Source organism: Mchenga conophoros, linkage group LG13 (genome assembly GCF_057382185.1).
Source record: "Mchenga conophoros isolate Kocher_MC1m ecotype Shallow Benthic linkage group LG13, M_conophoros_male_GT1.1, whole genome shotgun sequence".
In the NCBI taxonomy this organism is placed as follows: domain Eukaryota; kingdom Metazoa; phylum Chordata; class Actinopteri; order Cichliformes; family Cichlidae; genus Mchenga; species Mchenga conophoros.
Window position 1 is genome coordinate 28196950 of NC_140538.1, and position 24682 is coordinate 28221631.

The 24682-nt window shown below is 43.6% G+C and overlaps 1 protein-coding gene across 1 annotated transcript in view; it reads left to right on the plus strand.

Moving 5' to 3' along the window:
- thada (THADA armadillo repeat containing) overlaps window positions 1-24682 on the plus strand; it is a 123039-nt gene that overhangs the window by 63388 nt on the left and 34969 nt on the right. The window contains exons 29-31 of the mRNA XM_085297600.1: window positions 2578-2746; window positions 19664-19767; window positions 22270-22352. Coding sequence (XP_085153726.1) covers window positions 2578-2746; window positions 19664-19767; window positions 22270-22352 — 356 coding nt within the window. The remainder of the gene's footprint in view (window positions 1-2577; window positions 2747-19663; window positions 19768-22269; window positions 22353-24682) is intronic.

Consider the following 24682-nt stretch of genomic DNA (forward strand, 5'->3'; position numbering starts at 1 on the left):
TGCTTGAGTCTCTGTGGAGGAAGCAGTTCTCCCAGCTTTCCAAAATGAGGCCCAGATGAGCCTGATCCAGGCCAGTCAACAGTCTGCCTACTGAATCCCACAGGGGATGTCCCTGTTCCTAAAATTACAACCTTCCAAACTGTCATTTCCTTTTGCAAAAGACTTTCAATGGGACAAATTAGCACAGATAGTTAACATATGGGGCCCAAATGGGGGCTGGGACGAGTGGAAAGTGAGGAGTTTGCATGAAATTTGGTGGGTTTGTGTGTGGGACGTTTGTGCTCATAAATTCACGTGTGCAGGCGTGCAGAGCTCAGGAATGCAAACTGTTGTCTGCGTTTGATACAGGGCCCTTTGGTTGTCTGTCTGGCTGTATGTGTGTGTGTTCACAGCAGGTGGAAAAAACATTTGTTAACAGTTGATCTGTTGCTCCAAACAGCCCCCACTTTGTTTCAGTGCATACCGATTGGACGTTTCTTGTCACTTCTTGTCCCGGTCTCTCAGTCAAATCACCAGGAGATCCAACACTTGATCGTTTATTGGCTTTGCTGCTTCCTCTTAACAGATGCTGTTTATTATTAACATACGCTCTCACGGTGCTATCCAGATATCTGCTAACATATCTCGCCTCCACTCAGTACCAGAGCCAAAAAGATGGGCTTCTTTTTCACCTCCACATGCCGCTGCAGCATGAGAGGTGTTTCACATTTCTCTGGAAGCTTCTTTGAATTTTTCATAGCAAAGCCGAGGGCCGTTTTTGGCCCCAGCAGCCAGTTTTAATGCCATGAAAGCCCCTAAACAGGCCGGCAGTATTAATGTAGCTTTGATCCACTTTTTACTTTTTTGCATGTAAATAAGTATGCATGCTTGTCATAGACACCATGACATCACCTATTGGTTTTTGCACTCTACATTTTGAAACATCAGCATTAGCATTTTTGGCCGGCACCATGTTAGTTTATTGGAGCCAAAAAGTGACTATATTTGGATTGGAGGGTGGAAAGGGTAAGGACGGCTACATCCATGAACTGTATGGGTGCAATATTGGACTTGAGGAACAAGGTATCAATAAAGAACTCCTCAAAACTGCAGCACAGACTTATTGGATGGTATATTTCACACAGCGTCCCGCCACCTCAGTAGGATTGCCCTCCTGGCCAACAGGGAACAGAATGATAACGCCTGTCTTTTATATGCACCTCATTCCCACTGATGCCAAACAGAACAAGAAGGGGGCCAGCGTCACACTGAAAATCCTGGTCAGGGTATGAAAAACGTCTGTCCAGAACTGAACAAGACTGGGACAAGACCACTACATGTGGATCCGTGAGGCTTCAGCAGTTTTGCATCTGTCACAATATGGAGTGATTTCAGGATAGATATGAGATAATCTGGATTTTGAGAAATGGACTCGATGCACCACTTGAGTTTTTTCTTTAAAAGTGGTAAGATTAGGTATTTTAGCATAGCAGTCTGTAGTAATTGACTCACTGGGGAGATGGCCCCAAGTGGACACTAGAGGAACTGCAATTTTTAGCAGTTTTTACCAGAATGGCTTTTCAGCTTTGTAGGATGTCACATTGTGACTTGTCTGTGCTAATATATAAATGCACGTGTATTCTAACGTCTACTGTGACACGTACATGAGCATTATTAAGACTCAGGGTGTTGTGGTTCCTTTCAGAAACATCTACATACAGTATGTTTGGTACACAGTCTCCAAGAGGCAACCGTTAGACTTTTATGTTTGCTTTTTCCTGCTTATCTGTTGAAGGCAGCCAGTTTAGTAGGTGTCAGTTTTCTTCCAGTGTGATGGCTGTTTTTCGTGGAACTGTACTCCAGCTATCTGTTTCTGCAAGTAGCTGAACTCTTACTCTGCTCCTTTCGAGCCGTCTCACCCTTCCCCCTTTTATCTCATTCAGGTCTTGGTCATGTCCTTCCCTCATGCATCGGCTCTGTTATGACATCGGAGAAGGAAAGATTAGCAGCATGTAAACAAGGTTAATTTTAGCATGCACCCGGGGTGACTAGCTGCAGCCTCCATCACCGACGAACACTGTAAATGACCGTGAGCTGGAGACATCTGCGCCTGTGTGTGGGCGAAAACAAAATGTAGTAGGCCGTTTCCTGGCTGGTTAGGTAATGATTCTAAAATATTTGATTCAGGGTTTATCGGTCATCAGCTGACCTGGGAGCAGTTTGTTTTTCCCTTTGCAGTAGAGGAGGGAAACAGGAGAGGGAGAAAAAGATGTTACATAAGCAGTGCAATAAAATAGCGGCCAACTGTCCAAACCAAATAGCTCATAGGTCATCACTGAGAATATGTCCATGACTTAATGTGGTCGGGGAACAAAATAACGATACTTCATAATGATAATATACGTGGTGATTATGTTATTTGTCATAGAAAAGTTAGAATAACAATCTTTGACTTGTGATAGCGGGGAAACATCAGTACTTTTTCCATGAAATCAAATGATATATTACATAATGCAATACTGAAAGATTATCATAACGACGCCGCCATCATCTTTCCCCAGTTTTTCCACGATACTAATGTTTTTCTCTGCTCCACAGATGCGGCCGCTCGGCTGTGTATCGCACCAGAGAAATGGCAGCTCGGGCTCTTGTCCCCTTTGTCCTGGTCACGCAAATCCCGTCCACCGTCCAGACCTTGCTGCAGGAACTTCCTCTAGAACCAGGACCCAAACTCCAACAGAACCGCATCCACGGCACTCTGCTGCAGGTCTGCTCCCGTGCACACGCCAGCATAAACCAGGACACACACACACTTTGTAAAGATGACACCGAGTTGGGGAGGGGGTGTTGTTTTAATGATCGCAAAGATTCTTGTAGAGTTGGATTCAAAACCTTAGTAACTTCAGTGTGTTCGTACGTGGTTGTTCTCTGTACGAATCAGCAAAGGAGCACACAGTTCACAGTTCTGTGCCCGTGTGAAAAGAGGGTGCACAACAAGGTGCTCTACTGCAAATATGAGTAGGCACACTTTGTTACAGTTTGTCACGTGTCACGTACACAATCATACAATGAAATGCTTGTTGCTGTGCAATTAGAGCAATAAGCAGTTAGCAACAGTACTCCTTGTACTCTGAACTTAAAATCTGCCACATTGGTGAGATGCTGGAGTCGGAGTCTCACCACGGGATGAAGAAACTCACTGGAGAGGAACCTGAAAGATGCTTGAGCCGGCCACAATATGGATCCGCCTAGCAGCTAAACTTTCAAAATAAAAGGGAACGAATCCGTCTTAGATGGTGTTGTTTCACGGATGATAAAAAGTTCTCAATCACAAGTCTTTAGCCAGTGACTGTATGTGGGAAAAGCCTTTTTTGAAAATTACATAAGGCACTGGCAACCGATTACAGTCACAAGTATTTCTTTTGTTAATCTGACCTTTCACAGTACAAATATTAAAACTAGTTGTATTCTATAGAGTCCATTCTGTACTAGCTGCGTGAAATTGTAGACCAAAGGCAGTGATGGAAAACAAAGACATGAGAGGCAGTTGATTTTGCAGAGGTCTCTGGGAGTGCCTCCAGCTCTTAGGCTACGTTCACACTGCAGGCGAAAGCGCATCAAATCAGACTTTTTTGACCCTATGCGACCCATATCCGATCATGGTGTGACAGTGTGAACGGCACAAACCCGATATTTTCAAATCCGATCTGGGTCACTTTGGTATTTGGTACTGAATCCGATACATATCCGATGTCTCAGAAAGCGACTGCTGTGTGAACGGTCAAGTCGCATTAAATCCGTCTTTTACGTCACTGACACAAGACAGATGCCAATTATCAGCGCCGGAGAAGACATCGTGAACGCTTCCTGGCCATCCAGTGAAACTGTTGGGAAGACAATGTTGGAGAAACGTGAACATTTTATTTGTACTGTATAATCTGCAGATTCTGACAGAAATCTGCAGCTATCCTTTGAAGCACTACTCCTCTAAAACAGTAATAAGGATCATTATTAGGTTATTTACATTATTATGTAAATAACAAAATAACTTTATAACTTAAAGCAAAATTGGGAAACGTAAAGTCCGAAACAAGTCTTTATATTAACGGCCATCAGTCAAACAATACTGTTTGCTCTGGGTCTAAACAGAGCGCGCTGTGTGTGACGTCGTCTTTTGCGCATGCGGGCCGCTTTGAGGGTTCACACTAGAGCGCATTTGCTGTCGCATTTTATTTGTAGTGTGAACGAGCAGACAAAAAAAATCGGATTTGATCAAAAAATCGGAATTGATCAAAAAATCGGAATTGAGCATTAAGACCTGCAGTGTGAACGTAGCCTTAGTGAGAGTCATGAATCAGTGTGCCAAAACGCTTCATGTTCAGATGTGCGTTTAAAAAGCATGTTCAGCATGAAGAAGGCGCTATAAGGCTTCTGCTTGTCTGGCATTAGATTAGGGCTAAACGTGGGGTTTTATTTTTCACGTATTTGGGCTGTTTTGTATGCTTCAAAACTTGTGGCGCATTTAAAAAAAAAAAAAAAAAAAAAGAAGCAGCTTATTAGAGCTAAGGCACACATTTATACATGAAGCCAGCATGTTCACTTGTCAGGAAAATTAGATTGTATGTAGTTTTTACCCCTCAGCTATAAAAGGCAGATGGGGGGCTGTCATCAGGCGCGGCGGCGAGGACAAACGAGGCAACGGGAGCTTCAAATCTCAGTGAAGTCGCCTAGGATTTGATGTACTAATCAGTGTGATGTAGAATAGGAAAAAGAAACTAGACTCCAAGCACGTAAACACGGATGTCAACGCCGCCGGGATGACATATTACATGAAAATGAGCTTCTCAGTTGTTTTATGAGGGGGGAAATGCATTCATCACAGTTGTTAGCCTTCAAGGACACACCGTGTATCTCCAAAACATAAACTTTATTCCAAATGAAAACATGACAATCATCACCACTGGACCCGAGCTGCGATTTGCGTTTCCACCCAGCAAAGAGAAGAGGCAGAACGCAATTACCAAAGCAGTTATCACGACGGGGCGTATGCGGACGCCAGCGGAGAGGTTGGAGATACAATGCATCACACCTCAGCAAACACACACATTATCTGTCAGTCCCACACACTCAGTTACCGCACAGAGCCTGTCCAGACAAGGCGGTTATCGCAGAGTAAATACCAGTGTTTAGTTCTGTCATCACACTCTGACAAACACAACCAAACAGTCTGCTGGTAATATCAACACACACGGGAGGGGGGAGTGGGAGTTTCCCCGGCCTTTTTATTGAACGCCACTGATGGGGTCGGCCAGGGAGCCGGTGGGCGTGGAGCGGTAGGAACCGGGGGTCGAGACAAAAGAATGAAAAAGTGCACTTCTTTTTGGAGAAGATGGAACACTCACGGGGGGACGGCGGTCTGGACTGCAGGGAGGTCCGCTGTGGGATGAAGGCATGGATGGAGGAGGGGAGGTGGGCCTCTTAAAAGCTTAGAGGAGATTTCAGGAGGAGAGCGGTTTACTCTCCTTTCCTGTCATGGTCGCCACGTGTGAAGCTTCCCCACGTCTCCTGGTCTAGCTTCATCCATCTTCATCTATGTGCCCTCTGTTTCTGCTCATCTTTTTATTCTTTTGTTTTGTTGTTGTTTCCCATGATTCCCCTCACCTCGGATCTTATTGAATCCAGACTTGTATCATTTAGAAGTCACCACCTTTACATGTGTCGCCAGCAGTTTGTTTTGTTGTCACACTGTAACACATAAACACAGGTGAAGTCTTTGTACACAGCGTGCTTCATACAGGCGGCAGCTTCTGAAGCTGAAAATTAGGAACTGCAGTTCCACCAAAAGGCTCATTTCCCTCTTCCTGACAAATGTGGATGTATCTGTTTTAAATAAAGCTCAGCCTTTCTGTTGAAGCTTGATGTTGATGTTAGTGGCGTAGCTGCTTTGACTGGCTGGTTGAGTCTAACGCAGGAGGCTGCAATCACTCGATTGCTAGTGCAATAGTCTCACTGTCATTTGAGGTGTCGGTGGCTTTTGGATCACTTGCAATGCAATTACCTAACAAAACAAATCCTGTTACTTAACACTGACACAGGTATCTATGCCTGTGTGGTGTACCTGTACAGCTTTGCTAAAGCGGCTTGATAGCATTGATTAGCAACTTAGACTAAACACAATTACCTCCATGTCCAAAATAAAGACTTCAGGACTCTGTGTCACAGTGGCTTTGTCCATCTGTCATACAGTAACATGGCTCTCTATGAACTATAAGGTGCAGTTCAGATCACATTCAATTCCCCTCTCGCCCCTCGGGGCGGTCTTTATCCTTCAAGCTTGGGTCCTCTACCAGAGGCCTTGGAGCTGGAGAGTCATGTGCAGTATCTTAGCTGTTCCTGGACTGCGCTCCTCCCGACAGAGATCTTGGATGTTGTTCCTGGGACCTGCTGGAGCCACTCACCTAGCTTAGGGTTCGCTGTTACCTTCACCCTCTGCATCTTTGCAAGCTCCATATACTCTCAAGACACAAATCCACTTCTCCATTCTGAGAAACTATGATCCTTAATTCTTAAATAGAGGTTTTACTTAAAAATGACTAAAACCATTTTCAGCTGAGCTCACTAGAACCTGTTTTAACTGAAATCGCTTCTTACTGCAGTCGATCTCTTTGAGCATTTGCTGCTGCATACTGGTTACCCCAAGAAATTACGAAGTTGGTGTCCCACCACGGTGACTGTTCCTCAGCTGTTGCTATGTGGATCTTTTTGAGTGCACAGGCTGAGAAGCAGGGGCTTGAGCCAGGCTCCGTTGGCTCCACTGGCCCCCTCTTTAATCACACCCCTGCATTAGAGTTTGAATTTGAAAAGGTTTATTCACACATCCGCTTATTTGGCAGTTTTAGTCCGTTTCAACCCCGTTTCGCTTCCTCTTCGTGCAGTTTTTTCATTTGAACCTTTTTTGTAGCCATCCTAAGACGGCTCACATGTAGTGTATGTCACATTCGCACAGACACACAAATATGTGTACAGGATACAGCAAAGCTGAAGCCTACAGGCTTCCTTAGACATTTCATTTCCTTTTTCCTTCCACTGAAAGCACACCAGACCATTGTACCTCACACACTGTCTGCTCAGCTTTGCTGCATCCACAGTGTGAATACATAATAAGCCACTGCAGCACATATACATCACGCTTCCTGTTTTTAACTTACAGTTGTGTTGAACATCAGTCCTTTTACTCTGAATTGTTACATATTTGGGTTTAATTCTCCATTTATTCCTTATTAATAATGCTGCTGTTATTAGGCCCGCTATTTTTTGCTATACAGTTACCCCGCCAGTGGTATTGTTTTGTAGTCATACTTATAATAACATTATATAATGAGATAAAACTGCGAGGACGGAATCCTAATTAATGCTACGATGTGTAAGTAAGATCTCCCACATGTAACTCTGAATAGCTCTGCTCATCTGTTTTGTGTTAATTAATAATTTCATGACTGCGTCAAAGCTTCAGGTGTCTCGAGTGTTTCAAGAGTTCAATAAAGTAACGATGAACTCGTTTGATCGGCGGGGATTGATTATCTGTGGGGACTATCTATACCGAGGCTACAGATAGCAGGTGAGTAGGTGTACGCTAATGTGAGGGCACAATGAGGGCATTGTGGAGATGATGGAGGCAGATATGCAAAGAGCTGCAGAGCCCAATGCAGGTGAAGTGGTCTAAACTTAGTAAGACAGAGATAGAGGTCTGAGTGTACGTGTGGAAGGGAGCATCTCTCTCAAACACACACACACACACACACACACACACACACACACACACACACACACACACACAGATAAAGACGGTAGCCTCCTTGCTTTGTGTGTGAGAAACAAGGACGATGTTTAGACTGGAGCTGCAGAGACGCGGAGCGAGCGTGCACGCTAGCAACATGCACGTACGTGTGCACGTTCATGTATGCCACACTCTGGCGCTGTTTACACCGAGCTTACGAGGATTCTGGTTTTGGCCCCGGGACCTGTCTGATGTATGTTAATGTGCGTCGCTGTGTGTGTTTGTGTATAACAGGTAGCAGATGTTTTTGCTCGAGGGAGAAATGACTTCCTCTGTTATTGTCAAAGAACAACTGTTAGTGGGCCGAGCGCGGAGCTGGGAACCATCACCGCTACCGAGGCCGGCTCTGCCACCCTGCTGACTTTCACACAGGCGGTAATAAGTCGGATACAAGGAAATGTTTCCATCAGACACTTTTTTTTTGGCTAGTTTTTTTTTTTTTTGCACGATTATAAGAATTCTTTTGTACTGAACATTATAAATCAGAGAAAGTTTAACCACTACTCTGACTTGACTTGCATAAACTCCAAATAAACAGTGACTATCTCACCCCAGATCCTCATCCAGTAGAGCTCTCTGCTATGAAGAGTAGCCTAAAGGTTGTATCAGGGTTTGTATATAGTTAACAACTGACTGTCAAATACAACAAAGTATAATTCAACAGTATTTCAACAATGGTTATTATTCACTTCCACAGTGACCTAAAGGGTCCACTTTTGAAGTAGAAGTCTTCAAATAAAGTTGTTAATGTGTAATAATGTAAGAGTTTGCGTTTCCCTGTTGCTTCTTTTTCTTAAACTACATCTCACATGTACATCGATGAGCTGTAATGTTGATTTACTGAAATCTTTCAGATTTTTGCATTTCGTCTCATGAAGTTTTCACACACGCTTTTGATTGGGTGATTAGCGTCACATGGGATGAGTTACAACGCATGCGTTTGGTCTGCCGCACGTTTAAGCCGCATTCAGTTGCTTCTGGAGTGAGTCGGTGCGTTCCAGTAGTAAAGTCAGGAAAGTAAAGACAAAGGCTCTGCAGATCAAAATAGGCCTACTGTAAATACAAGAAACGTTGCTCAGAATAAAATGCAAACAGTCTGTAATAATCTAGTAAATCTGGGTCCTTAAAGAACGGCCTCTGGGTCCGGATCCAGACAGCAGTGCGCCTATTGGTGATGTCACTGCTGGGATTTACAGAACATTAGGATTCACTGACATTTTAAAATGGGAGTCTGAGGGATTTGCTTTTGAAGTCAGCCAGAGGCAACTTGAGAAATTGCGGTTTTATGCACTTTGATTTTAGCTTAATGGATCAGCCTCGAAGCTCGTCCCTTGAAGGCCGGCCTTCGCTGATCCTGGTTCTGCGTAAGGCTTCTTTCTGTTAAAATAGAGTTTTTCCTTCCCACTGTCACCAAGTGCTTGCTCACAGTGGCATCTGAATATTGGGTTCTTGTATATATTATTGTAGGCACTAGGGTTGGGCGATATGTAAAAATTGTCCAACCGACATCAGTCCAATAATCCACGATGGGCGATATATTCACGCATGCGCAGACTTTTTGATGGCCGCAGCAGTGTAATCATGCACGGACTGATTTGCACGTTTACAACACAGAAGTCCAAACATGGATAAACGAATTTCCCAGAAAAATTAGGGCTGTCAGCGCAGTCATAACGATTAACGTGATTAAAAAATTTTACGCGCTCAACTAATCTGGAGCGCAGAATAAACAAACTTTGGATAAACTGCCGAAATGCGGTGACAGAGACATTTCAGGGATTTTGACTCAGTCTGCGCTCCAGGTGGGTTAATTGTTAATCGTGTTAGTCGTCATGATGGTGCGTTAACGCTGACAGCACTAAAAAAACCAAAAAAATATAAAGTCACCAGTTTAGGATGAAAGCGGTGTGCCGCTTGTGCAGACGTATAGTGCGAGCAAAGTACCCAAACATGACTAACTTGCATGAGCATGCACGTGTCCACCATCCGGCTGAGTATGCTAGGCTATCACCAGCTTCTGCAGCTCCATCAACAAGCATTTGGGCGCACTCTGAGGAGGGGGCATGTGCTCGCAGATGAACGAGGGTGCTGTTAAAACAGCGCTACTAATTTTTTATTCCCCCCCCCCCCCCCGTTGACTGCTTCTATTAGCTCCATTGTTATTAGCAAACTTGCTCATGGGCAAATAAATAAATAAATCGCCCCTGTAAAAACGATCAACGATGGGCTCAGCCTATCGTCGATTGTCGATCTATTCGTCCAATCGCCCAACCCTATTAGGCACTTTTACTTCGCAACATAAAGAGCTTGAGGTGACTGCTGTTGCTATATAAATAAGATAAAACTGAATTGAAAGAGTTGCCTTTGTCCTAAATTTCCATACTATATTTCTCAATTTACAACAGTATTTTCACCTTTTACACACTTTTAGTGGCACAGACTGATCTGGGTTTTTGTTTTGTTTTTTCCCCTCGAGATGGAAAGCTTATTTGACTATAACATGTTCTGTGCAGAATATATTACAGTAGTGTGATAGAAATAGGACATTTTCATGCATGCACTGCAGTTCTAGATATACACCGACACTGTACGCAGCGTTTTCAGAAGTCAGAACTCATCCGAGGCAGGCTTCAATGTCCTGGCCTGATTCTCTCTACGTCATCCGGATTTGGTCAGCCTGATTAATTGGTTGCACTTAGGGCAGTGCTGTCTTCTGCGTGGCCTGGGTGAGACCCCTTCCCGGTAATCAAACATCTCTGAAAACCACTGGATTCACTTCAGTCACCCCGTCTTGCCCAAAACCTCTGTTGATACAATCTGGACCAAGCTTAACAAGCCCACCGGATAGACCGGCACTAACCCAACCCGACACTGGACTCCACTCTCGACACGCGCCAGCAGCAGCCCTGGCCCACAGCGCCGGGTACAGGCCAGACATATAAAGCTGCGGCCTGTGGTGGTTTGAGAAGGGCCAACTCGACACATGTAATCCTTTGTGTATTTTCACAACAGAGGCTAAATGAGACTGAGGAGGCTCTTGAATTCGGAGTATCGTTGTAGCCTCGTCTCTGGCAGCAGTTGCGTTGGTGTAGCTTTCCTCAGTGCATTCTTCTCTGCTGTCTTCAAATAATTTTCTTTTAGCCTGACGACTGCTGCCTTTAGCCAGCGATCTGCCTGGGCTTTCTGAGAAAAGCCTCTGGGCTGAACCAGAGAAAGAATGTGTGCGCCTGCACACCCAGTCAGCCTGCTTTTAAAATGCCATCAGATATATCCAGTCCAGTGGGAATCCCAGGTGTCTCGTATTGGTGTCAGACGTTTTGTGCTATTTTGTCAACATACAGGTGGCAGTTCCAACCGGGCAAAGTGGGCAACTGCCCAAAACATTTCTTACAGTGGTAGATATAAACCACTCTTGGTTTATGTCCTTGTTGGTTTATATTGAACCCATTTTATTGTATCTAATTTTTTCCCACTACGTCAACATACATCAGGGATTTATTCATTTGGCAACCCCTATAGTCACAAGTCGTCTCAATGGATGGCTTTGTTTGATGGCTGTATGAATTCTAGGTTATGCAATGTGGTTGTATTACATCGCATTATTTAATATTGTAACCGTTCACTCTTTATCGAATACCGTATTTTTCTGACCATAAGGCGAACCGGATTATAAGATGCATTAAGTGAAACAAAACAGTCAGATAAGGCAAACTTTACTCAACTTATTCTTCTTGCTTCCTCCTCGTCCGTAACATTGATTCATTAATGTAGAATTATCTCGCAGCTGCTCTGTTTCCGTGCTGTTGCAGTATATTAATGACTAACCTCATATTGTGGATGGATTATCTCAGTTGTTCTCCTGACTGAAGTTTGATCCGTTTACAGCATCCTGCCATGCGATTGCATTTGTCCCTAACCATCGGGAACCCTCACGTTAACTTTTATTGAGTGGAAAAGAGTTAGCGTTCATCCTCCAGCTTCACTGTTTGTTATGCTAACATAGCTGTGTCGCTAGCGGTCACATAGCACATAGGGTTGCCAACCGTCCCTTAAAATACGGAATCGTCCCGTATTTAGAAACAAAAGTACACGTCCCGTATTGAGCTAATAAGGGACGCACTTTGTCCCGTAATACAGTGAGAATCAAAAGTAGTCTATAATGTTTATGGAATTAACGCTTTGTTTGAAAACATAATTCCCAGCCCCTCTCCTGCTTTGTGACCAATGAGCTGACAGCACACTTATGACAATTCGAGTATGACAATTCAGATTACCGCTCATCTCATTGGTCGAGGAAAGGTCGCTTACGGAGAAAATACCGGAAGACAACAGATGACCACAACAAGAAGCATGGCCAACAGGGAAACAAACGCCAACACTGCGGTGCAAGTCTCGGACGACAGTACACCTAAAGCTGGGCAAACACTGTGCGATTTTTTTCAGTCACGATATTCAGCTCCTGCTCAAACTGCACGATTGACTCGCAGGGGTTAGAAGTTGGTAGGTCACGATGCAGGTTCTCACACTATACGGCCCGATGCTCTGATGCGACCTGAGTGCTCACACTGTGCCTCCATAACACGAAGGTTATAACAGAAAATCTGTCGCTCTCTCGCTCTCCGTCTTACACTCACACAGACACACCACGACCATCAACTTTGCTAAATTGCTAATGAAAAACATGATCAGGCAGCTGTGATTAAGCAGCAGTGTAGATCCAACTATTTTCACGGTTGTTGTGGTCGTGATAATTTTGTGATGCCACATCGAAAAGGCTCGGATGAGCTTTCCAAAGTTCTACAAGTTGTGCCTCCATCGCTTGTGTCCAGATCACACGCTGCACAGCCGTGCTGCTCCATCTTTTACACCAACGTTTACGTGTTTGCGCGCGAGCAGTGTGAGCGGCTGTGGTGACACCCTCACGAGCGATTGATGATCGGGAGCTGGTCGTGAGGTGTTAATCACTTCTCGTTACCCCACGTATACTACACGATGCACGATGAAGGCCAAAATCGGTCAAAAATCGGCTCAAAATGGGCCTAAAACCGCACAGTGTGAGCCCAGCGTTAGAGCAGCAATGTTTGTTCCCCTCAGAGAAAGGGAAGAATGGGAAAAGGAAAACACCTGGCTGGAAAAAGTTAATATGGGCATGTGCAATGAATATCAGCGCTATGTGGCCAGAAGTGTGATAATATAATTTATTTTGTGTAATAAACAACTCCAAGGATAGATGATTACAACAAATAGATGACTAATACATAAAAGTAATACATAGATGAATAATGATGATGAGTTAAGATGCGTAATCATGGGAACAAGCGGGTTTACAAACAGGAGCAGCTGATTAGCATTAGAAAAGCTGAAATAATACCTCAACTGAAGCCGATTGTACTAAATGCACTAAATGTGCACTGTTACAAGAATGTTTTTCTTTCTATTGTTTTCTATTATTTTAAGTTAAGCAGGACAGAGTTCTTTTAAAGAAAGATTTACTTATATTCTCAAAAGTTAAGCATGACAGGCTTCTGTTTAAGAAGGAGACCTGTTTTACTGTGTTAATGTTGTCATTTTGAGCTAAAAATAAATGGCTAAATGATCATTTGTTTCACATGTGTTCATATCACAAAGAATACACATGTACTTAAATCAAATTCAAGTTAAAGGGTTAAAAAAATAATTTCACACACAAAAAAAGAGCTAGAAAATTCACCACACTGGGAAGGGTGAAGACAACTGGGTCGCCCGGCCCTGGCCACGAGGTGTCCCTTATTTATTTTTCAGGGAGTTGGCAACCCTAGTAGCACATCATTATATACCAGCTAGCCCAACTTCAGTAACCCTACAAACGTCACTGCTGTTTAGTTTTCTGTCTTCATTTATGTTGGAAGTGATAGCAGAGCTGTACGTTTTCATTTTTTACAGAAATCTCTCAGTCAGAACATGCTATATCATGTTTAGGTGGAAACTAGCGAGCTAACTTCCTGCTAACTCTGTTAAATTTAATAAATTCCGTTTTCATGGATTCCTGGATGTTAAACTTAATTGTTACACCTGGTAAATCAGCAACGCTGATCATTTTATTAAAGGTGAAATAATTTAGACAGTTTTTAACTCTCAGTGTACCGTAGTGTTTGTTTGACTTTGGGACCTGAAGCGGAGTTTTGGCGGTGTTGCCAACTTAGCGACTTTGTCGCTATATTTAGCAAGTTTTCACACCGCCTTAGCGACTTTTTTTTTTTCTAAAAAGCGACTAGCGACAAATCTGGAGACTTTTTCTGGCATTATTGGAGACTTATGACTACTTATTCACATGGAAGCACGTATCGCTCTTACTCTCAACAATCAGCGGTTGCTTCAATCTGCACCTCGCCTGTGCGAAAACGCTCACAGGCGGCAGGTAGTCCTCACGCAGCAGTCGCCCCAAGCTGATGTCAGAGCAGGAGATATTCACCCCTACCCGTTAAAAACTGCAAATGAATCGCGCATGAGCGAAGTTGCTGCTATCGGTTTGCTGTCAGTAAGCACAACCAGAATTCATACATAAGGCGCACTGTCGATTTTTGAGAAAATTAAAGGATTTTAAGTGCGCCTTATAGTGCAGAAAATAGGGTATATTCAAAAGGACTTCATGTGATTCATAATGAGCTTCACTATATTTGTCCAAAACCTTATTTAGGAATATGTTTAGTCTGTCTTCACATCATGATATATCGTGATGTCCTGCCTTAGTGTTGTGTCCAACATTTGGAGACAATTTCCCTACCAGTGTTGGATGCCTGTAAACTTCATATGTTTACGTCCTGACTTTCTTCTGCAGAATTGATTTGTCTACCACTTATTTCCAATCCATATTGTCGAACAGTTTCCATTAAAAATGTATATATATATTCAGCCATTTTAAAGTTGTCAGTTTTGCCCAAGTACAAATGTAATGTCTCATGTTTATGGTCATTAGTTGCTGTCCACTCATATCATTGATCTTTACTTCTGTTATGTACAAAGTAAACTAACCCCTGGCCTCTTGTTCAGGGAGCTCCTGTTTTACTACTGCAGGATATTCGACAGCTGAGTGTCAATCCTTCACACATGCACACCCCCTATGCTGCTAGTACCAGTATGTACACCCGCCTCTGGACATAATAAAATAACAAACAACTCCCTGGAGGCCAGCTGCGATGCTCTGTTATAACTGTTAACAGTGATATAGTCATGCACATGGAGTGCATTTATAAGCTTTGTTTGTGCAAGAATACGGCCGTGCAGGGCAAGGGAAAGTTTGTGTTTCTTTTGTTTTTTTTTTTATATTTAGCTAGTCTTTATTGGATCTCTTTTTGTCTAATTGGGCGCGTCCACACTCTGCCTAACCTCTATCTGCTTTTATGTGAACGCCGATTTATGCGTTTCTTTGTGAATGTGTTTTACTGGACGGAGCCCCGGATTGCTGTGCAATTATTTGCGCTTACACTTGCTTTGTGCATGTGCGCGCATGTGCGCTTGCAACAACATGTGGTCAGTCTGTGGTTGCGGCAGTGGGAGGGACGGCAGGGCAGCCTGATAACAGAGTCTGAAGGGACCTCACATCCACCACCACTATTTTTAACGGACCCAAAAGCAGAATGAGGCTTGTTGCAACACACAAAAAGGCACACACAAACAGTTAAATGTCTGCTTAGAGAACAAGGCATACAAGGAGGGTTTGATATTTTCATAATTCAAGTTTTTCTTGTATTTTTTTTGTCTGAAGTTCCAATCCACAGCTATAGGGGGACGCGTGGTTGCACTATGAGGTTCTAAAGTATCTAAAACAGCTGCATTGATAAATATCTTTTTATATGATATAATAAATATGTCTGTTTTGAATAAATGCACTAAAGCCTCGATTATACTTTCTGCATCCACGGCTCCACTGGGATGTGAAGAGATGTGAATTTCACGATCATACGGTGAGCGTGAGAGTCTGTGTTCACGTTCCTGCATGTTTTTTGTGATCATGTAGACTCGTCTGCAGAGTATTTACATTACAATGCACGAACTATGAATGTGCCTCAAGGAGTGAAGTAAAGAGACGAATAACAGGAATGACTTATTGGCAGTTGGGTATCCAGCTGTCCATGTCCGCAGTATAATCAGTATAATCAGGGCTCAACAAAGACAGACTTGCAACCCTTCACACTAACATTCACATCTACCGATCTTTTAGAATGGCCTCTAAACCTAACATGTGTGCCTTTGGACTGTGGGAGGAAGTTTAAGTACCCAGAGAGAACCCACACAGGCACATGCAAACCCAAAACCTCCTGGCTGTGAGGCGACCACTAGACCGCTGTGCCAATTATTTGCAATGTTTGCAAACCTCCATGTTTAAATAGAAGCACATACACTGGATACTTTTTTCATATTTTAATGTATTTTGTTGCCAGCGATGTTACCAACTCTCACCATTCCCTCAAATAGTGTCTGAAGGACTTACAACATGTCACATCTAATCTGAAGAATGTGAAGTATGTTTCTCTGAAAATCTGAAGGATGTGATGCGCATGCTTGAGAATAAATCCACTCTGGAGCTGCCTTTCTTCTGGCTAATGTTAGCTAACTCCAGTGTGCCTGCTAACACAGAAGACCGTCAGATAGCAAAAGCCAGTTTTAAGTGGTTAAGATTTAGCCGCTAATTTATCCAGACTCCCAGAATTCATTTGGTATCCGGCCATTTTTTATATGAGTTTATCAGCTAATAATGTGAACCAAACATTGTCTGATCTATGCAGCCACAGCTAACCCGCTAACCATATCTGTTATTGCTTGGAAAATCATGTCGAAGTGGAAATTGCTTCACCACCTAAGGAGACCCATAAGTCTAACTTATATTTAATGAGCAAGCATAACTACAGTAGCATTTATTTTCTACCTTAATAATAAACAGTGGGCGCTAAACCAGCTAGCTGTATCCATACAGTATAAAAGATGCACCTAGATATACGAAGACAAACGTTTTCACAATCGCCTCATCTCAGTTTCAGAAAAAACAGATGTGTGGAGGATGGATGGGTCTGACTGGGAAACTGGCTGCTCATTGGATTACGTGTCATCAGTCACAACCTCAGCATGAATGTGTTTTAAGGGGTCAAGACACAAAGCCATTATTCTGTACATTTCTATAGGATCACAGGTCTGTTTGCAATCACAGCACCTGCCATCTAGTGGTCTTCAGAGAGAATGCAGGTTATGACATGCCATGCTGTGTTTTATACGGTCTGTGTCTGCAACCTTCATCTCTTTTTATTGTTGCAGCATTCAAAGAGCTGATACATACGTATACAGTACATACGCTTGTCTCCTAGTTGTTTTAAAAGATTCCTGGAAGTCAGTATATAATAGTGCAAGCTCCTTTAAGCATCTTACACATTATAATCATACAATACACAGTACTGCTTTTGTTTTTCATGTCGGAACCAGTTTATTTGACCACAAGTCATATGATCATTTTCCTACAAGTGTGGAAGAAGTAGCAAGAAAGCAGGAAATCCACATTTAGGCAGTCAAGGGGGAAGAAATCGGACATTTGATCAACAAAAATAAGCCTGCAGAAGGTCTCTGTGCTGCTGTCTTATCGTCTCCCATTCATTTACGCTTGATCCTATCCCGGGATCTCCTCCCACAGTGGGGTGTAGTTCTGCACTCTGTCTTTGGGAGGAGGAATTCTATAAATATTTCGGTTTTCTCCGTGCCGGGCTGGATTGAGCCGGTTGAGCCTCCCATGCAGGGACTTCCCAACCCGGTGGATGAGGTGTAACTGTGGAGTGCAGCAAGAGAGGGAGAAAAGACAGAGCTCCCTGCTTTGGACACTGGAACCAGTGCTGGAACCGGTGATGCTGCTCAAGCAAACTTTTAATGAGCAGGCGTGTGCTTGTCTAAACTGGAAGTAACAGCACAGACCACAAAGCATATCGAAAAACCTCTGGAGTACTTTTTGATCTGCACTTTTTCTTTCTTTTTTTATTTTAGCAAAGTGATAAAATCTTAATAATGTGGTTAAATGATTAACTGCTCTTATATCAGTAAGCTAATCAAGGCCACCATTGAGTTAGAAGTCAGACCCACAAGCTTTCTTTAGAACTCAACTATTTTGTAATATCCTGTATGGCTGTGCACCAGCAAGTTTTAAAAGACACTTGATGAAGTTTCTAGATTTAAACCCCCACCAGAATAGATTCAACATTTCATCATCCACGCAGGTAAACAAGATTATTTTAGTCTGGCACCGTGGCCGTGAGCAAACAGGGTGATAGGTTACTTTTAGAATGACTTCCTTTGCCGAGCTTGTTGGAACTGGCAGTGAAAATGAAGACATATTCTTATGTTTGAAATAATGGGAATCAAAATTACTTGGAAATGTTCAATATTTGGTTTGGGAATCTGCTCCAGCTCTGGCTTCTCGTAGGTGGAAAAGCCCTGAGAGAGAGCTGACAGCGAGAGGAAGAAGGACCTGGAGGTGTGGAAGCTGTTTGTGTGAGCCAGTGGGTGTTGCCTGGGCGTGGAGACTGCAGGAGATGAGATGGGGCAGGCCAGAACTCAGCGGCCAGGCTTGGTGCTACGTGGTCGCCCTGGTTTTCCCCACGTTGCCTTCCCTGCATAGCGTAATGAATGGCTTCCTACTGGTCTGTGGCCATGGCCCCAGCTTAAAGAGTATACTTACCAAGGCCCAGAATACACACCCCAACCAGCCAGGCAGCCTGTGTCCTGGCCTCTGAATACTCCCAACCGCCAGTCCACCTGCTGCAGACTGGCTCAGTCTCTCATTGGCAAATCGGCCGAAGTGAAAAGAATGATTAAATCTTCATCGGGAAACTTCTTGCTTTCCTGTCCAGAGACCAGAGGTCACACGCCAGGATGGAAAGATGCTCCTTTGGAGCAAGCAGCGTGTTGACCTTTCAAAGTGTGCTTTGAGTATTTACTGGAGAAGAGGGAACATCAAAAGGGACAACTCTGACCATCTTCTTGTCATTTAGGTTGAGCAACTAGTGGTTGGTGGAGTTGCTGTGTAGGATTAACATGTTCGCGTCCCGGGCTGTTTGGCTCAGTGTAATAAATAAAACAAGACAGAAAGCCCGTCTAACAATAATTTCCCATGTAAGATTTCTTTTTATGATTGGTTTGTAAATGCACCATAAAAACCATTAAATTCCAGACAAAGAGGAGTATTTGTGCTGTAGTCCAGACGTGGTTGGTGTCCAAGTAAATTTTCCTCCAGGGAATTCGTATTTATTGTCTTGTAATTACTGATGATTCGCAAGTTTCATTCAGCGCACAGTGTTTTCTCACCCTTTAGTCCAACATTTAGGAGCTCACCCTGTTGCCAAATGCAGTCATATAGCCAACAGTAGAAAATCCCCATCAGTAGTGGTTTGATGCTTCATTTCATAATGAATCTATTAAGACTGAGTGCAAACCCAAACATGTTACACTATCCCTTTTAAGGTGTGATGTCATTGCGTGGCTTACCCTTTAGAGCCTAAGGCAAACCACGATTCATTTCACTGATAACACGTCCTACAAGGTCCATCTTTTATCTACACTTACACACTGTAGCTTGTGATTCAGTAGTTACTGTCTACATGCATCAGATCTCTGCCACACAATGTGGTTGAAAAAGAGGGGAAAAACCACTCGAACAACAGAGTATCAGTAACATGTATGTGTATGTATCACTCTGCCAAGATGTAAAGATGAGTGGAGTTTAGTCTGTTTCTGTAGGGCTTGTAGATAATTCTCTGTGACTCTGACTCCTGTATAATAAATATCCATTCTGTCTTTTTCAATTTGTGTGTGTGTGCACGTGTCGGTCTGCAGGTGCTGTTTCTCTTGCGCTCCTACCAGACTGACTCACACAGACCCCTGCCAGCAGGAAGCGGCATCGGTGAAGCACTCTGTCAGCGCATGTGGCTCGCTTCTCGGTAATCCTAAACACGCCCACACACAAACACACAGATAAGCATCCATCCCTCTTTTCCAGCTCCCTCGCCAGAAGAATAGCTCCTTGTCTCACCGTACATCCCCTCCCCGGCCCTGTCCGCTTCATGTCCTGCCCCGGCTTCCATTTCAAAGAGACTGCCTGCTGACCCATCTGCATGCAGTCCCCCCCCTACTTTCCCTCTACCTCTTGCCCTCCTGCTAAAAGTCCAGGCCTCAAGTTGGGGCACAGTTACCTGCCACCCTCCCCCCACCAACTCCTCCTCTTCTGTGTGAGGTCAGGTTTAGGTCTCCTGTGCTCAGGCCCTACAGCAGATAACACAGCGCCACTGAGTTAGCAACACTAGCCCTACTAGCTCTGCTTGGTTACACTGATGAGCTTTTATTAAGATGACGAGGTGAATTCTTGCTCACCAGAGCGTACCCAGAGTCTGCTCGTTTGATCGCCTGGCGCCGGGAGCCCGGCGCCCAGATCTAAGGACATCACAGGTCAGAGTATCTTTGTTTTTGGGAAAAGAAAACCTCCCAAACTCATCCAGATCACCACTAATTTGAGGCAGCCGCCTTCCAAAAAGGATGGAATGCATTGTTCGTCTGGTCTGAGTCAGTGTTGGGTTTTGGCCTCACACCGATCCTTGTGTTGTGTCATTTTGGACTTTTTCTGGCTCCGCGAGGGTGTCCGCGCTGCAGCGATGACTCTGGCGACGTGAAGGGCCGGCGTCAGCCTGTTAGGACCTTCTCCAGTGTGTAGTTTGGATCGCGATCTAACGATTCAACTTCTTACAGCGTGTTTGATGATGATAGCTCACATTCACAGGACTCATCGCTGCCAGAATCTGTCATTAGTTAACCAACAGTCGCTCCTCTCTCTCATACACACACCGTGCTCCATCTCGAGTATCGTGCGTGTATTAAGCGTGCAGGCGGCTGATGTGGGGGCATGTGCGCGTTATTAATATCCGAGTGATGAAAACATGACGTCAAGCTCGCACACTGTCTCTGTTGTTTTCTCTCGCACACACACTTGTGGCCTCTTGCAGCGCTGTGGTCACAATCTTGATAGAACGCACACACTTTGCAGCGGCCACACATAAACTGGGTCGACATTTACAAATAATATGACAGCAGCGAGAGCTTTACTTCACTAATGTGCAGGGCAGGAATAAAAAGAGAATAACACCAAGTCGTTCGTGTTTTGAAGCCTTTGTGTGAAAACTCCTGTGACATTCAGGAAATAAGTCCCGTCTAGGATGACAGAGCTGGGGGCAACTCATATGATTCTGGCCTATTCTCAGCCATCAGGATTCATCAAAAATGAGAACACAAATCACTGTGCCATTCAGTGTCTGATCCCATGAGCTACTGACCCACTAATAACAGTAACTGTTTGTCTGTGTCAGTACAATTAAGTGGTTTATGTGTCGTTCCCAGGAGGCGTTCAGGACCTTACTTGTTACCGATCAACAAGGAAGCGAGCAGTCTGATAGTGAAGTGCTGTGTTGGGGCATATGGTACTATAAGGTCTTTCAGATAAGACGGGTCCCGATTATTAAGGCCGTGGATGTGACCAATGTGACAAAGCTGCCACTGCTTTCAGATGTTTACAGTGTATGAAGTTTCCAGTTTATTAGGAACACCTAACTCGCGCTGTTGCAGTGCAACACAAAAATCATGCAGGGCTGTTTCTAATGTTCGGTTTTTGAAGCCTCTCTCAGAGAGGTGTTTACTCAACCGTGTGGTCATTTCAGCTGATTGTTTCCTTTGCTCTGATTTATTTTATCTGGTGAATTTTTAGATGTTTCGCTTGTTTGACTGTTGAACTGTAGGTCCAGGGTGTGTTTTTTCTTTAGCTTATGTTTGAATTTTATGGCGTTTTGTGACTTTATATGTTATATTTATGTTGGCAGGTTTGTTAATTTGCTCAACTAAATTGAAAGCTTAAAGCTTGACACCCTACTGAGTGAATGTAAACACTTTGTGCTGCATACATTTGTGTAGGGAGCAGACTGGATATGGCTGGGAAAAAGGTATTTAAATGGATTTTATCCACCTCCTGGTTAGAAGGTCGTACAGTGCTGTGCAAAAGCGGCATGAGCCACAGAGCCCACACTCAGTTACAGCAGAGATCACAAACGTTCTCACAAGCAATAAATGCACCGAGTTGGCCATGCCCATTGCCTTAATTCAACAGTTTGTGGTGAGGCATCAGCCGGTTCGTGAAGAAAATCTTCGTCTGTGATCTTAATGGGAAACAGATGATCAGTGACTGGAGGCTGCAGTGTTATCTCTTTAAATCGATAAGCAGTTTAGGAACATTTAGGCAGCCTACTTGATAATAGAGATCCTTCATTATTAACAGCTCTTAAACACAAACTCTGTTTTTCCCCCCAACGTGTCTAAATGTTTCTACGGCTTTTGAGGGTCAACCGATTTCAGTCAATTTTCTGTGCTGGATCAAAGACGGCCTCGTGTTTTTCTCTTTTCAGACAGAACAGTTGTGTGGTGACCAGAGGAGCCTTTGTGGATGTGTTGGTGTGCCTGTGCGGGCCTGAGATCAGCATTCTGGAAGGTGAGTAGTAATTGTGGGATCACTACTTTTCACCGGAGTTTTAATGAAGACCTGCAGAAATATGCAGAGCGTGACACAAATGCAAGTCCTGCACACTACCCACAACCACGTGGTGACACACATACAGTGACATGAAAAGGTTTGTCTGTGTGTAAAACACAAGCTGATTAGATTGATCATCGAAGCCAAAAAGCTGTATTTTAATCATCCACTTTGATCCAGTCTGGATCAGGATGGTTTAGGTGTTTGTTACTGAACTTGTAAAGATGACACCAAAAATAGTAGACATGGTTAAGACAGAAGTTCAAACTGAGCATCAGAATTGGGAAGAAAGGAGATCAAAGTGACTTTGATTGTGCAATGGTTGTTGGGGACAGAGCGGCTGATTGGAGCATTTCAGAAACTGCAGATCTGCTCTGATTTCCTCACACAGGCATCGTTACAGAGAAAGTTCTCTGGATATTTTCTCTGGATGAAAATGCCTTGTTGATTTCTGAGGTCAAAGGAGAAGGAGCACACTGCTTTGACATGATATGAAGGCAACAATAGCCACTTGTAAGAAAAAGATAACTTTTTATTGTCAGTGCACACTCATACCTAATATACCTTATTTTTCGGACCATAAGGCGCATTAAGCAAAAACAAGCATTTGCATTCATTCTCCAGCTTTACTGTGTTTATGTTATGCTAACATAGCTGCGTTGCTAGTGATAACGTAGCACATCATTATATACCAGCTAGCCAGTCAGAACATGGTATATCATGTTTAGGTGGAAATTAGCGAGCTAACTTCCTGCTAACTTCTAACTCTGTTAAATTTAATAAATCCTGTTTTCATGGATGCCTGGATGTTAAACATAATTGTTACACCTGGTAAAGCAGCAGCGCTGCTCATTTTATTAAAGATAAAATAATTTAGACAGTTTGTAACTCTCAGTGATGCCGCAGTGTTCGTTTGACTGTGGGACCTGAAGAAGACCGAGTTTTGGACCCAGATCTCTCCGCGAGGCTCCTGACTACGGCAGCCGTAATGCTCCGGCAATACATCAACCGGTGCAGCATTGTATCTTACCAAAGTCGTACCAAAACATTTTTTGACAGATTTTCGAGCACCGCATAAAATCGATTCAAGGTCAGTAGCACAACCAGAATTCATACATAAGGCGGACTGTCGATTTTTAAAAAAGTTTTTTAAGTGCGTCTTATAGTGCGGAAAATACGGTAATAGTACAACGAAAGTGTCCCACATCAATACTGCGCGCAACTAAACACAACACAGTAACTTAAAGTGGGTTTTTTTTAAAGTGCAAGAAAGGTATGAGCAAAAAAAGGAATGTCTTAATAAATGAATAAAAGAATGAGTGTTTATTGCACATTATTATTATTGTTATTGCCCCCACAAAAGTCCAAGGAGGTAGCCAATCAGGTGAGCTGTTAGCATTGATTAGGGCTGTTGTAAAAGTTGTCCTTCAGTGTGTTTGTCCACGACCTCAGCAGCCTGACTCTCAGGAGCTGAAACACCCGGTGTCCTCGGTGTGTGCAGTCCCGTGGCCCCCTGAGACAGCGAGTGCTGTACAGGTCCTTCAGGGAGGGAAGAGGATGTCCAGTGATTTTTGGGGCCATATTAATGACCCTCTGAAGTGCCTTTTTGTGTGCAGCTGGAGAAACATACACAGATGCAGTATGTCAGCAGCCAAAGTATGCAGAAGAACATCTCTAAGTGCAAAACAGCCTTGAAGCATGAGTTCACCAAACATGAGAAGGTTTGAAAAAACCTGCTCCGAGTCCATTTCTGGTGCAGTATTTGGTTTGTAGGGTCAGCATTTTGTGTAAACAGCATGAAATCATGGATCCGTCCTGCCTTGTATCATTAGTTCGGGCTGCTGGTGGTGTAGTGCTTCACACTCTGGACCCCTCAACACCAACTGAGCGTCATTTAAGTCACTATCTGAGTTTTGTTGCTCAACATGTTCATGTCTTTATGAGCACAGTGTATCCATCTTCCTGCTTCCACCAGGATAAAGCAACATATCATAAACCTCAGATCATCTCAAACTGGTTTCTTTAAGATTTCAGTGAATTCACTGCACTCAGATGGCCTCTACTGTCAACAGAGCACGTTTGGGATGGGGTGGAACAGGAGATTGGTATCCTGGATGTGTTGAATTGACAACACAAAGTATTCAGGCAGTTCTCAAGACAACGGTGGGTTCAGCATAATACCAAGAACGTGTACCTAATAAAGTGGTGTTCTTTAGGCACCCTAAAGAGGACTGTGAACAGGACATAGTCCTGACGCTTCTGTAGGAGTTATCTTAGAGCTCAAATGA